At 35.5% G+C, this 14,366-nt stretch overlaps 1 protein-coding gene and 1 long non-coding RNA gene across 2 annotated transcripts; one reads left to right on the forward strand and one right to left on the reverse strand.

Annotated features, from left to right (window-relative positions):
- Nucleotides 1-5,065: 5,065 nt before the first annotated feature.
- On the forward strand, nt 5,066-11,357 carry LOC147548152 (uncharacterized). Its single transcript, XR_015236614.1, has 3 exons — nt 5,066-5,184; nt 10,559-10,632; nt 11,025-11,357. It is a non-coding gene; the product is annotated as an uncharacterized LOC147548152 (long non-coding RNA).
- Nucleotides 6,731-8,822, reverse strand: LOC147548153 (uncharacterized). Its single transcript, XM_086665277.1, has 5 exons — nt 8,594-8,822; nt 8,197-8,495; nt 7,227-8,098; nt 7,009-7,060; nt 6,731-6,916 (listed from the first exon to the last, which is right to left on the reverse strand). Exons 1-5 carry the CDS (start codon nt 8,820-8,822, stop codon nt 6,731-6,733), a joined length of 1,638 nt encoding a protein of 545 aa, XP_086521403.1.
- Nucleotides 11,358-14,366: the final 3,009 nt, after the last annotated feature.

Below are 14,366 nucleotides of genomic sequence, written 5' to 3' on the forward strand. Positions count from 1 at the left end.
TCTGACGTATTTTAGACGACTCATTTTGCTATAATACTTTCTCCTGGTGCTTCAGGAATATTTATTCGTGCACGAGCATTAGCAGCATGGATATATGATTTGGTTACCCTTGCTGCATCATTAAATGCATCTGGTAGTTTATTTGCAATGCCTTGCAAATGTATTATCCTTTATACTTCTAGCTCAGATTGATTTGTATAAGGATCAAGATGAGATAAACTTTGTGTATTCCAACACAATTCAATTTGTTTGTTATTCATTGCAGACGAATTTTCTCCCCCTAATGGCGGGAAAATTGTCTCGTCAAAATGACAATCTGCAAATCTTGCAGTGAAAGTATTACCTGTCGTAGGTTCTAGATACCTGATAATAGATGGTGAATCAAAACCAAGATATATCCCCAGACGTCGTTGAGGTCCGAATTTTGTCCGTTTAGGAGGTGTTATTGGCACGTGCACCGCACATCCGAAAATACGCAAATGCGCTATGTTTGGTTCATGACCCAAAACAAGTTGTAAAGGAGAATGTTGACCATTCACAGTAGGTCGTAGGCGGATTAAAGCAGCAGCATGTGATACTGCAGATCCCCATGCAGAAACAGGCAACTTTGTTTTCATCAACATTGGTCGTGCAATCAATTGTATATGTTTTATGAATGATTCTGCTAGACCATTCTGTGTATGAACATAAGCTACAGGATGTTCAACATCAATGCCAACTGATACACAGTATGCATCAAAAGCCTTTGATGTAAATTCGCCTGCTCCATCAAGAAGTATGGACTTAATCGGAAAATCAGGAAAATGAGCTCGTAATCTAACAATTTGGGCAAGCAACCTTGCAAATGCATTATTACGAGTAGACAGAAGATTTACATGAGACCATCTCGCAGAAGCATATATTAATATCATAAAATATTGAAACGGCCTGCATGGTGAGTGAATATGACCACATATATCTCCTTGGATCCTTTCCAGAAATTTAGGAGATTCGATATGAACTTTTGTATGAGACGGTCTTACAATTAATTTTCCCAATGAGCAAGGTGTACAAGTAAAATCCTTGCTTATTAGAATCTTTTGATTCTGTAGTGGGTGTCCTTGAGAATTTTGAATTATTCTATTCATCACGGTAGATCCTGGGTGTCCCAAACGATCATGCCAAAGTGTCATCACACTTGGATCATAAAACTTCTGGTTTATGACAACATAAGATTCAGCCATTTTTATCCTTGTATTATACAATCCTGATGAGAGAGTTGCCAATCTCTCAAGATCATGCTTCTGGCCTGAAGCAGTTGAAGTAATATATAAATATTCTTCATTATTTTCATCTCTAGTCTCAAGGTGATAACCATTTCGACGTATGTCTTTAAAACTTAACGGATTCTTCAAAGATCTGTTCGAATACAAGGCATCTTCAATGGTTAACTTCGTACCACTTGGTAATATTATAATTGCTCTGCCAGAGCCGTCAATGAGACTAGATGAACCGGCGATAGTAATCGCATTAGCCTTAAACAATTTCAGAGTCAAGAAGTACTTTTTACTTCGAAAGATGGAATTCGTGGTTCCACTGTCTGCCAGACAAATATCTTCATCATCTCTCAAAAATGTACATCTAGAATTCATACCTTAACGAACATAAAAATAAACATAAGATACCGATAGAAAACATATAAATTTTATATATTACATTGCTATACAATATTTAAAAGTAAAACATTAATATAATACATAATATATAACAACTGAAAATATTATAAAAACACTACTGAGGGGAGTTATGAATTCGATCAATCATTTCGTCAAACTCATCATAGAGTAATTGATCGAACTCATTACAAGTAAGATTTTCATATTCACTACCATAGATATCATTTTCTTCGATGGGGGGTTGCATCACCGATGCGTCTCTATTCAGATTAATGCCATAATCTGTTATTTTTTACTCGGTCCTGACTTCAGTAAGATGTATTTCTACATCATTGGTAAAATAGTTAGATACATCCAATCTTGTGTTACATGAAGAATCATTGATTTCTATATGATTTGTTTCTACATTGACAGTTCTTTTCTTCAAGGATGCTTGATAAAGATCTACTAGATGTTTAGCAGTCCTACATGTTCTCTGCCAGTGCCCTGTCATACCACATTTAAAACAGGATTGATTCTTCATTTCAGAAGGTTCATTTGTCACCTTCTTCCCTTTATTTTGCCGATTATATGGCTTGTATCTGTTAGCCGAGTTATTTGTCCACCTGCCTCGACCATAGCCACGGCCGCGACCTCCAGAACGGTAACCACCGCTTCTGTTATCTTTATTTTGATCGTCACCACGATCATGTTCCTCTGAATTCTTATTGTGGTAGTTGCCACGACCACGACCCTTTTGGTTACGTTCTCGTCTTTCAGTAGAGACGGATGTGGAATATGATTCGGAAAAGTTAGTGTATCCAGTTGGACGGACTTCTGTATTTTTCATAATTACTTCTCTATTTTATTCTGCAACTAGAAGGCATGAAAGTAAATCCGAATGACATTTAAAATCCATGTTTCTATATTGTTCTTGCAAATTCCAATTAGAAGCATGAAAAGTTGAAAATGTTTTCTCTAACATTTGTTCTTCACTAACAGGAAAACCACAATGTGCCAATTTTGTCGTTATTTTAAACAGAACAGAACTATACTCAGAAACAGTTTTATAATCCTGTGGTCTAAGGTGGAGCCAGTCATTTAGGGCCTTGGGAAGGATAATTCTTTTTAAATGGTCAAAACGTTTCTTTAAACCAATCCATAATAATAGAGGGTCTCTCGTATTTAAATATTCCGACTTTAGGTCTTCACATAGATGGTGTCGGATAAAATTCAGTGCAGCCACACGATTCTAAGAAGTTTCATTATTTCCCTCCGCTATGGTTTTCTTTAAGTTTCTTTCCTCTAAATAAGATTCAACATCAAGAGCCCAATTGATATAGTTCCTTCCTGTTATGTCAAGAACTGCAAAATTTATATTGGTTAGATTCGACATTTGAAATGTAATAACACAACTTACTTTGATCTTCAGATGGTTTTCAAGATAATCCCTCGTTTATAGCTGAAACTCTTTACCTGCTTATAGAAGCGATCGTGCTGATAACGTAATATGCTTACTTGAACTTAAAGATGAGATTCAGAGATAAATAAACTTTTATTTATAACAACAAACTTTCATTACTAAATCACTACTATTTAATTTTTCTCTCTCTGTAACTCATATGAGGTACCAAAGTAACTTTGCTAAAACATTCACTCGTAATTACAAAGTGAGGTAAAACTTTATATATAGATTCTTGTGCATGGGTGTAAACCCCATGCACAAGACACGTAGGTCTATAGCCCTATGTAACTAATAAACTTAACTCTTAAGCAAATGGAGAAGTCCCTAAATCTTCTCCACATCACCAGTGGCGTGGCCGAGAATTTGGGGGCCCGGTGCGAAATTTCAATTGGGGGCCCTCCATATCATAAATAAGAAATGAAAAAAAATATACACGTGAAATTGCAAATAAAATTTTTAAACAAAATATCAAATTGCAGATGAATTCAAATCATAAAACAATATTGCAAAAAATTGAAAGAAAAAAATTAACACTTAGATGAGAATAAAAGTTTTATGCAATATTTTGACTATGTGTACTTGCTTCTAAGTTCTAACAATTATGACAAATTGACAATTAAACATACTTTTAGATTTGGAGATTTTTGAGAGAAGAACACCTTTTGAGGTGTAGAACTTGTAAAAAAATTGAATTAATTAAAAAAAAAAGCGATGTACAAAGGAAGAACTTGTAAAGAATTAAGAAAGTTGTAAATCCAATTTTAGTTTGAGATGAACAAAATAAAAATGAAGCAATTCTAGACAAGTTTGAGATGAGATAATGTTGGAGATTTAGAAAATACTATATACATACCAATATTATACTCCTATTCAAGAGTAGAATTATAAGGTTAATTATAAAATAAACTTATCTCAGCAACAAAAAAAAAACAATAAACTCTACACATAGTAGATTACATTATTGAAAGAATAGTACATTACAATTAATGCCAGAGAGAGAGGAATGGAGACAAATCAAATAACATATACAAGTAGAGAAAAGTTAGAGAGAGGGAGGTACTGGTTTTAATGGTAGATAGAGAAAAAGTTAGAGAGAGAGTGGAAGTCTAACAGTACAAATTCATCTATTGTTTTTTTGGTAACTAAAATTTTTTTGGGTACTTCAATAGTCTGATGGATAATAAAATTGGGGCCCTGGATAAAGTGGGGGCCAGGTGCGACCGCGCCGGATGCACCCCTTTATCCACGCCCCTGCACATCACCCATCCTCATTGACACCTCCGAGTGAGGATATGTATTGACTATTAGTGGTAAAGGTATAGACACCTTTTAATATGGACAGCCATATAATTATAACACAATGTATTTTTTTGATGAACTTAGGCTTTTTGGCTTCTTTATTCATTAATAGCAATTGTTACATTAGTTGTTACACTAGTAATCATCTCTAAGTGCAGAGCTCTTACAATGTAATGTGGTGGTTCATCTGTTCCCCACTCACCACTAACTTGAGTAGCTAATATTTTGCTAAAGAGTTTGCAACACCATTGTGCTCCCTTGAAATGTGATAGAATTTCACTTTCTCTGTGTATCTTGTTTCATCCCTAATATCATTGATTATGTTTCGAATTTGTCAAGGTACATGATTATATTCAGTTTCACATGCATGTATGCTGTCTTTGAGTCTCCTTCTATGATTACTTTCCACTTTAGTAATCTTTTAGCAAGTCGCAGTCCGATCAAGACAGCTTTTGCTTCTGATTCAAGGGCACTACTTGCCATATAATAATCTGTTTCAGCTGCCATGAATGCCCGTTCAAAGTTTCTAATAACAGCAACCGAAGCTCCTTCACCGTATTTGAAATCCCATCAACGTTAATTCGAACTTCATCTTCTAAAACATTTATCCCTTGTGTATGTTGTGGTTGTTTGGGAATATTATTTTCATTAAGTGAATCTTCTGTTTCTTTCATGTGCTTTTATAGGTTATGAACATGTCAACTGCTTCTGTAATTATGGTTGTAACATCCAAGTGACTATTTTCAAATATCTTCCTGTTCCTAGCCTTCCATATTGCCATATGAGGTAAGCACTAAGCTTTACTCCATCTTCTCCTTTATTCTTTACCCACTCATTAACTGTATCTTGCATAGTTTTATTCTCCTCAAATCGATATCCTAGAGGAGATCAAAACCAAACTTCTTTGGCAAATCAACACTCTTTGAACAAATGATTAACATCTTCCTCGAATTGCGTCACACATGGGGGCATAACATAGTTTCTGAGTTAGTAAACCGTAAAGCTTTGGCTTTCGTCGGAATTGCGTCATTCAAGATTCTCCATATGAACATTTGCACCCTCGGCATCACCTCCAAATTCTTCCAGAGTTTTAGCCATGTGAAACCAGTGTTATTATCTGTATTGACCTGCGAATTGAATGGATATTTCATTATTATCGATCTATATAATGATTTAGCTTAAACTTACCGTTCTCATTAAATACCCATATCATCTTATGTTCATTTGCCGAGTCCCCTAATCGAGTTTTCAAAATTTCTCTAGTCGAGTACTTAGCAAAGACTCTTTCAACCAAAGTTCGGTTCCACCTTTTGCTGTTTTGATCTATTAACTCGTGCACTTTAATAAGATTGGGGACATCTTCATCTTCTTCATTCTTACCTGGTTTAAACCCATTAATAGTAGGAACCCATGGCTCCTCCCATATTTTAGTAGAAGCTCTATCATCTATGCTAATGCATCTTCTCAATTCAATTACCTTTCTCATCTCAAGCATGTTTTTCCATGTGGTTGTTGCATTTGATTTACAAGAATAAGACTAGAAATGTTCTTGTTTAAGGTATTTTGCAGTCAATAATCTGACCCATAGTGCATCTTTTTCAGTTAGGAATCGCCATACTAGTTTCCCCACCAAGGATTTGTTCACGATTGCCATATTACGGATGCCCAAACCTCCATTTTTCAGATCCCTCTGTAGTTTCTGCCAACTTATATAAGTAAGTAGTACGACTCGGACTCGGACTCGACTCGGCCAAGGGCCGAGTCCGAGTCATGGTCCGAGTCAGCCGAGTCACTCTAAGCCCTTATGAAATTTTTAGTAGTATATATGTGTATAAAACAGTAAGATCATAATACTTAATCTAATCAAGTTCGAACTTAAAAATCAAATTACTAGTAGTGTTAGGAACAAGTAGAACTAAATAATCACTCCGGTAAACTCGTACTCTAATACTAATAACTAATAACTAAAATAAAAAAACTAGTAGACTTACTAGACTAATACTCTATGGCAAGAACTAAAGTCTAAAACTATATAACTAGTAGACTATAATAACCTAAACATCCATATCATCACCATCCTCTTCACCACTATCACTATCACCATCATCATTATCCTCTTGAATTTCTTCTATGTGTACTCCACCTTGTGGCATCTCATATTCAAGATCCACATCATCATCTTCTTCATCCAGTAGTTGATACGAACTCGAGGGTGGGGTACGTGATTGACTCGTGTGAGTTCTTGTTCTTGGACCGTCAAACTCAGTAGGTCCAATTGCATTACGCACTTGAGTCCAAGTTAAACTATCATCCTGCATTACATAATCATCCTCTATTGGCTTGTCCATTCATCTTCTTCATCATGTTCCGCCAAGAAAATGGGGTCGTTTGCCCCTTCAACATCATACCTAAGCTTGTTACTGTTAGTGTACCTACGTTCTAATTTTTTGTTGTATTGGATGAACACCGTATCATTCAACTTCTTTTGATGATAATTGTTTCTCTTCTTTGAGTGAATCTGAAATAAATTGTTATATTTTAGTATTATATTTCATCTAATTTGAACTTTAACTTATACTATTCCTAATATAATAAGTTTATCTTACTTACATGGTCAAATGCACTCCAATTCCTCTCACATGGCGAAGCACTACATGTCAACCTAAGATTTTCATTGGGAACTTTCTGAGTATCGGAACATCATCACCATATGAAGTCCACCAATCATCTATCACCAAAGAATGAAACAATAATAATAAACTGTTAGTTTGTATGAACTACAGTTATTACTACTAATTATGTAACAAAAAATGTAGATATAAGTATACTTACGAGGTAAGATTTTGTCTTTGGTTCTTTGAGCGGTCTCTGAACCTAATATACCAACTTTATCGGTATATTTTCTCAAGTCAGCATAAATTTGATCTTGCTCATCTGGATCAGTTACCATCTTTTTAATAACGTGATGCAATCCTTGCTTAATCTCCAAATACCCAGGATCAGTTTCGAGCTCATGAGGGGAAATTTTGCAAAATATGGAGGGATTTAAGTAATATCCCGCAACATGCAAGTGTTGATGGAGTTGATCATTCCACCTCATGTCAATCATTTCAAAGATCTTAGTTGTTACTCGACTTGAATCTTTTCCTAAATTCCTTTCTATCTTTTCTTTAGCGATATCCATCGCTTCGTAAAGATAACCCATGCATGGTTTTTCTTCTAGATCTACAAGTCGGACAACATCAACTAAGGGAGCCATTACTTGACATGAAAAGAACACATTGTTCCAAAATTGAGTTTTGGTTACAATTGTCATCATCATTTTTCCATCTTCGTCCTTTGAAAAATTTGATTCCATCCATTTTTTCGATGCAAACAATGTTTGCAATGGAGCTCTATGTGCATGAATGCTCTTAAGCGTATAAAAAGATGTTGCGAATCTTGTTACACAAGACCTGTGCAACTCTTTTCCTTCTGTCAACTCCCTCATCATTTTCAAAACTCGCCCATGATTATAGATATAAGTGACCAGTCTCTTACCTTGAGCAATTGCATCCTTAATCTTTTTAAGTTTTTCACCTAAATCTTGGAGCAAAAAGTTGATGCAATGAGCTGCACAAGGAGTCCAATATAAGTGAGGATATTTACTTTCCAAACAACTACCCGCAGCCTTGAAGTTTAATCCGTTGTCTATAACAAACTGTCAAACAAAACATTTGACAATTTTAATTTTTCCTCGTTATTAATCACTAAATCAATGGAAGTGTTAACTAAGTAAAAAAAAGTGGGATAAATCACCTGAACTATATTTTCTGCTCCAACTTCAGCAATTACTTGATCAACTTGATTGACAATGTAGGCAGAACTTTTGATATGTTCAGATGCATCAACTGACTTCAAAAAAATTGTACCCTTTGGACAATTGACTAAGAAATTTATCAATGATCGTCCCTTACCATCTGTCCAAAAATCAGACATGATCGAACATCCATATCTTTTCCAATGCTCCTTGAACGAACCGACAAAATTCTTTGCCTTCTCAAGATGATAACTAAATAAGTTTGTCCGACATTGACGATAAGATGGTGCTGGCATGCCTATGTATAATAATAACATTTCGAAGTTAAAATTTAAATATAAGTAAGAATATATTAAGGATTAACTATATCAAATTTAATTACTAAATAACTATTACCTTTTCCATACTCTCCGATTTTAGTTATCATCTCTTCGAAACTTGGATAACGTAAGACATTGAATGGAATCCCCGCTTCTAACATCCATCCCGTAATTGCTTGCCAAGCCTCTTCCTTTTTTGCTTCTTTTATAGGATTGTTTTTGTCGAGTGTAGCTTGTTTCATTTTCTTCAAATCAGGCTTAAAGTGTTTATCTAAAGCACCTCTAACATCGCTTGCCCTCTTCATCTTTTCTTCAAACCAGGCTTAAAGTGTTTATCTTGTGTAACGATTCTTTTCCCTTCATAAGCTTCTAGTTGCTTCATTATCTCAATTGAAACTTTTGAACAAGGTGCGACGTTTCCTCTTTTATGCATAAGATGGTGTTTCAATCTATTTATCCCTCCATGCATTTTCTTCTTACATAGCTTACATATCACTATCTTTTTATTGTTGGGATCTTTCAAAGCTGCCCATTGCCAAGCAATATCACCTTTCTCCTTAGAAATTGCAGCGTCCGAAGTATTTGTAGCTTCCTCCATTCCTAGAAGTATATTACAGAACACATTAATAGTAACACTAGAAAATTAAAAACAGACTTGAATAATAGATTTTAAAAACAGACTTGAATAATAAATCGTAGAAACAGACTTGAATAAGCAAAAAGATATACAAAAACAAGTTGAAAACGATACTTTTGAGTTATGAAAAAGAAAAAAACAGCAACATTGTACAAAAACAAGTTGTAAAAGTTGTATATTGAATGATACATATTAGTATAATAGATCAATACTAACACTATAAATTAAAAAAACAGACTTGAAGAAGCAAAAACATGTACAAAAACAAGTTGAAAACGATACTTTTGAGTTACAAAAAAGAAAAAAACAGCAACATTGTACAAAAACAAGTTGTAAAAGCTGTTTATTGAATGATACATGATACATCATACATGTTATATTAGTATAATACATAATACATAATACATCAATACTAAGTTACTAACACTATAAATTTTTTTAAAAAAAAAGACTTGAAGAACAAATTTTTGAAGATAAAAGTCAAGAAATACTAAAACAGAAAAAACAAACAATACATTCATTCATTCATTCATTCATTCCTTTTGATGTGAATACTTTGATGGTTGAAGTTGTAGAGATAAGAGAATAATAGACTCTAGGTTCCTAACTCTATTAATAGACTTTTATTTCTAGTTTCTAACTTTCTAGTTTCTAAACAATCTTTTGGTATTCCAAAAGATGTTAAACAAGTTTCCATAAATAATTAATAGACTTATCTTCTTAAATATTCTTCCTAATTAGATAATAACTAGGAATATTATATAAAAAGAACATCCATAGGTATACAAATCAGACTGCAATAATAATGAAAGAAAAATTATCTCAGCCGAGTTAGCCGAGTCGACCGAGTCTGACCGAGTCTGACCGAGTCACTCGGGCTAACCCTAGACTCGGGAACTCGGTGGAACTCGGCTCGGGTTACTGCCGAGTCCGAGCCGAGTCCCGAGTGACTCGGCTGACTCGGCCGAGTCGGACTGCATAGTTATATAATGCATTTTTTCACATCTCTATCAAGCCCCCACCAAAAAATTCTTTGATACTTGTCTATATCATCTAGTACCTTTTTAGAAGCTAAATTGGTAGATAGAAAATAAACTGGGATCGTAGCTAATTCATTCTTTATTAGAATTGTTCTCCCTACGTGTGATAACGAATTCCTTTTCCAACCCACCAATTTAGACGACAATTTTTGCAAAATAAAATCATATGCACTGCATTTGTGCTCGGGTTTAAGTAAGAAGTTACCTAAGTACTTGTCATTTTGCTCCATTTCCTTCACACCTAGTACGTTCATCACCTCAATTTTCTATGTGAGAGACAATTTTTCCTGAACTGTATAGACGATTTATGATAATTGATTTGATGACCCGAAAATGATGCATATTGATCTAACAATTCCTTTAGGTGATTAATGTTCTCATGTGAGGCTTCGCCAAAGAAAAATAGATCGTCTGCAAACATGAGGTGGCCAACCGACGGTGCGTATCTGTTAACCTTTAGTCCACGATATAAGCTTGCACTTTCATACTGATATACTGACCTGGTTAGTGTTTCTGAACAAAGAATAAACAAATATGGACTTAGGGGACATCCTTGCCTCAAGTCTCTCTCACTTCTAAAATTCCCTTTTGGCCTCCCATTTACAAGTACAAAATAAGAAGTCGAGCACACACAATTCATAATCAAGTTATGTATCTGACCCACAATACCAATCTGATTAGAACTTCTCTCACAAAGTTCCAGTGACCCTGTCATATGCTTTTGCCATGTCTACTTTGAGTACAAAAGCTCCTTTTTTTTTCTATTGTAGTCTTTAAAAAATGAAACATTTCTTGAGCAACAATTAAGTTGTCTGATATTTGTCGGCCAGGTACAAAGGCATTCTGCACTAAAGATATCATACCAGACAATAATGCTCTAATCCGATTTCTAATATTTTTCGAAATGACTCTGTAAAGTACATTGCATAGGGCTATTGGGCGAAAATCAACCGGATTTTCAGGAGATTGTATCTTTGGTATTAAAGCAATGCGTATGTGGTTTAGAATACCTGGAAGGCTTCCTATTTGAAAAATATCTTGGATTTGATTGGTTACCTCGTCTCCTACCACATGCCAGCATGTCTTATAAAATAAACTTAGGGATCCTTCTGGTCCTGGAGCTTTATACGATTTCATAGACTTTAGAATAGTCCATATTTCCTCTTGGCTCGGAGGTCTGCTTAACTGGTTGCTGATGAGTCATGAAAATGCCTCATCAGAATCTCTTAATTTGGGCTAGTTAGTCCATTTCGAGCAATTACTTTGATGAATTGCTTGTTTCTCTTTCTCAAGGGTCTCTTACGGAGTTTAATGTGAAAGACGGATAAAACTGGGAGAAAGGCATACAAAGGGCATTTTGGTAATTTGGAGATTATTGTAGTCTGGTAATTAGGCCAATTTTGATGCTCGGATGAAAGTAGAGTCCAAGACGAGTCCAACGGCGAAGACGGAAGTCAAATCGAAGTTTGGACGACAAAACTAGGGCAAGTCAAACTTTGGGCCAAGATAAGGTGACCAATGTCAACACCAATCTAGCAAAGACACGTGGCGCACAAGAGGAAAGTAGATCAACGGAACAGATGAGTGAGTGGTACATTGTTGGGCACCGTGGGAGGCGCTCGGGATATTTTGTTCTGCTTATGCTTAGTGCAACCCGAGGCAACCTATTACTGTAGTCCATACAGACTCGACGGACAAACCACGAGAGGGCGGATCTGACGGCTTTTCTTCTTAGGCGCGCGAGTAGTTCAGTACTCCCGGTTACAACGAATCATCCCCACGACTTTCAATCAGCGACCATGCGTATGGATTTAAGAAAATCTCGTTCTCTCTTATCTTCTCTTTCCTAATCTTCTCTTTCCTCTCTTAGCTTCTAACTAAAAACAGAAATAAAGAGAGAGAGGGAGGGATTGAATATATGAGAAATGGAAAGAAAGATTTGAGAAAGCTCTCGGGTTTTTCTTCTTTCCATATGAAGGAAACCGAGAGAAGAAGGAGGAAGAGAGGGAGAGCTCGGCCATAAAAGTAAGGAAAGAAAACAGAGAGAGAGGACTCGGCTGGGACCATTAGAATCATCTGCTCTCGGCTATAAGAAACAGAGGGGTGCTCGGTTTTGGAATCATACTCGGTTTTGGGGAGCAGAAATCAACTACTCCTCCCTCACCATTAAAGCTTAAATCCGAGGTAGAGAGAGAAAGAGATTTCGAAAGCTTTGCTCTTCTGTTTCTTCTTCTTATTTATTCTTCTCTTAGTGACAGATAGAAGCTTATATTTAGAGAGAGAGAAAGCCACTGTTTGTAGAAAGAGAGAGAGAGAGAGAGATTGAATTAATTGAAAAACACCATTGAATTATCTTTTTCTTCTCCTTCCTTTACTGTTTTGATTAGAGAGAGAAAGGGGGAGTTATATTACTGTTTAGAAAGAGAAAGAGAAAGTTTAGAGAGATAAATAAAGAGAAAACAGTAGAGAGAGAGAAAAACCAGAGGAGGAAAATAATTTTCCCACAAAGAAGTATTTTCCGAGAAGACGAGAAAACAATTTTCCCTTAGGGTCTGTTTGGCTGCGCAGAAGGAATAAAAGTGAAAAAAAGGGTGTTTTCTTCTCCGATTCTTTTTCTTTCTTTAATGTTATTATTTTTATTCTCTTTAATCATTATTATGATCTCATCCATCATGAGTAACTAATTTTCCCGATCTAGGGTTAGTTAAGGTTAAGCTTTAGTTTTATGTGATTTTCTGACTTAATCTCTTTTAAGTACTTAAATACTTTGATTTCTTCGCGTATCTTTTACAATAACCCCTTTCATTAGTTATACTTATGTTTGATGGTTCATATTTAGGCTTTAGGTCTTTAATGTATCATGCTTACGTTTGATATCTAATAGTTAGAGTACCCGTGATTTTATGTACCGAAATTGAAAGTTTTAAAGTAAGTGTCCTGAAAAGTAAAGATGATCCGAGGTTGGTTATACTTCCTTGAGTTATAAAAGAAGAAGATCTAAATTGCATAAGTCTGTCATATTTGCTAAAGTGGATCTTGAAACCCTAGGTTCTCCCTTCTCATAGGTTCCCTTTATCTGAATATCAACTTTAGTATTATTGAATTTTTAATTGCTATTTATCTTTTTATTATTTGAAAAAAAAAATATTACCAATCAAACCACTATTTTGAAGACATAATAGTTTTAAGATTAGAATTGAAATTTGACTTAGTCTCTGAGGAACGAACCGGTCTTACCGGAACATTACAACTTGACACCCGTGCACTTGCGGGTGTAGACCTATTTAGGAAACTTTTTAGGCCCATCAGTTGCTCTGCTCCTCTAATGGGTGTTCGACTACAACTAGAGAGTTTGGTAGAGTAATTGCCTCTTCCTCCATTGTGAACCTGATAAAATGATCAACAAATCTGTTAGCAATTTTAACTGGATCAACTGCCCAGTTTTGATTTTCCATTTTGATGGCAAATATGTTATTTTTTTCCTTCGGTGCAGTACTGATAGGTGAAAAAACTTGGTGTTTCTATCATTATCTTTAATTCATTATTTTTGGCTCTTTGACTCTAGAATTTCTCCTCCATGCTATATAGTTCAGCAAGTCGGGCTTGTGCAATTCTCTCTTCTTCTATTGATTCTGTCGTTGGTAGTCTCTTTTGTATCTCCAATAAGATGCTCTTTTGTTTCTCAGTTTGGTGGAATAAGTTACCTACCTTGTTCGTGCTCCAGTTCTTTAATCTATTAGCTAGTTTTGGTAACTTATGTGTAACTCTTCCTCTTAATTCATTCCATTCATTGTGCAGCATGTTCTCAAATTCTTGATGTTGCAACTAATGGGATTCAAATCTGAATGGTGGCTTACCTCGTGGTTGACTCCTATTTAGTTTCAATATGATAAGCACGTGATCGCTATCAAATAGAGGGAGATGTTTTACATGTGCCTCGGGAAACCTGATCCTCCAATCGGAAGAAGCTAACGCCCTATCTAATCGTTCTCTGATGTGTTCTAGTGTTTCTCTTCCGTTACCCATGTATAGGTCGGTCCAGAGTATCCTAAGTCCATTAAGTCGCAATCAGATATCATATCTCTGAATTGGTTTACTATCCTTCTACATTTCTCCCTGCTTGACTGGATAGCATTAAAATCCCCAATAGCGCACCATGGTTCAACGATTTG

The sequence above is a fragment of the Eschscholzia californica genome, unplaced genomic scaffold (assembly GCF_041429995.1).
Source record: "Eschscholzia californica isolate CP2 unplaced genomic scaffold, dmEscCali1.0.p SCAF_3, whole genome shotgun sequence".
NCBI lineage: Eukaryota > Viridiplantae > Streptophyta > Magnoliopsida > Ranunculales > Papaveraceae > Eschscholzia > Eschscholzia californica.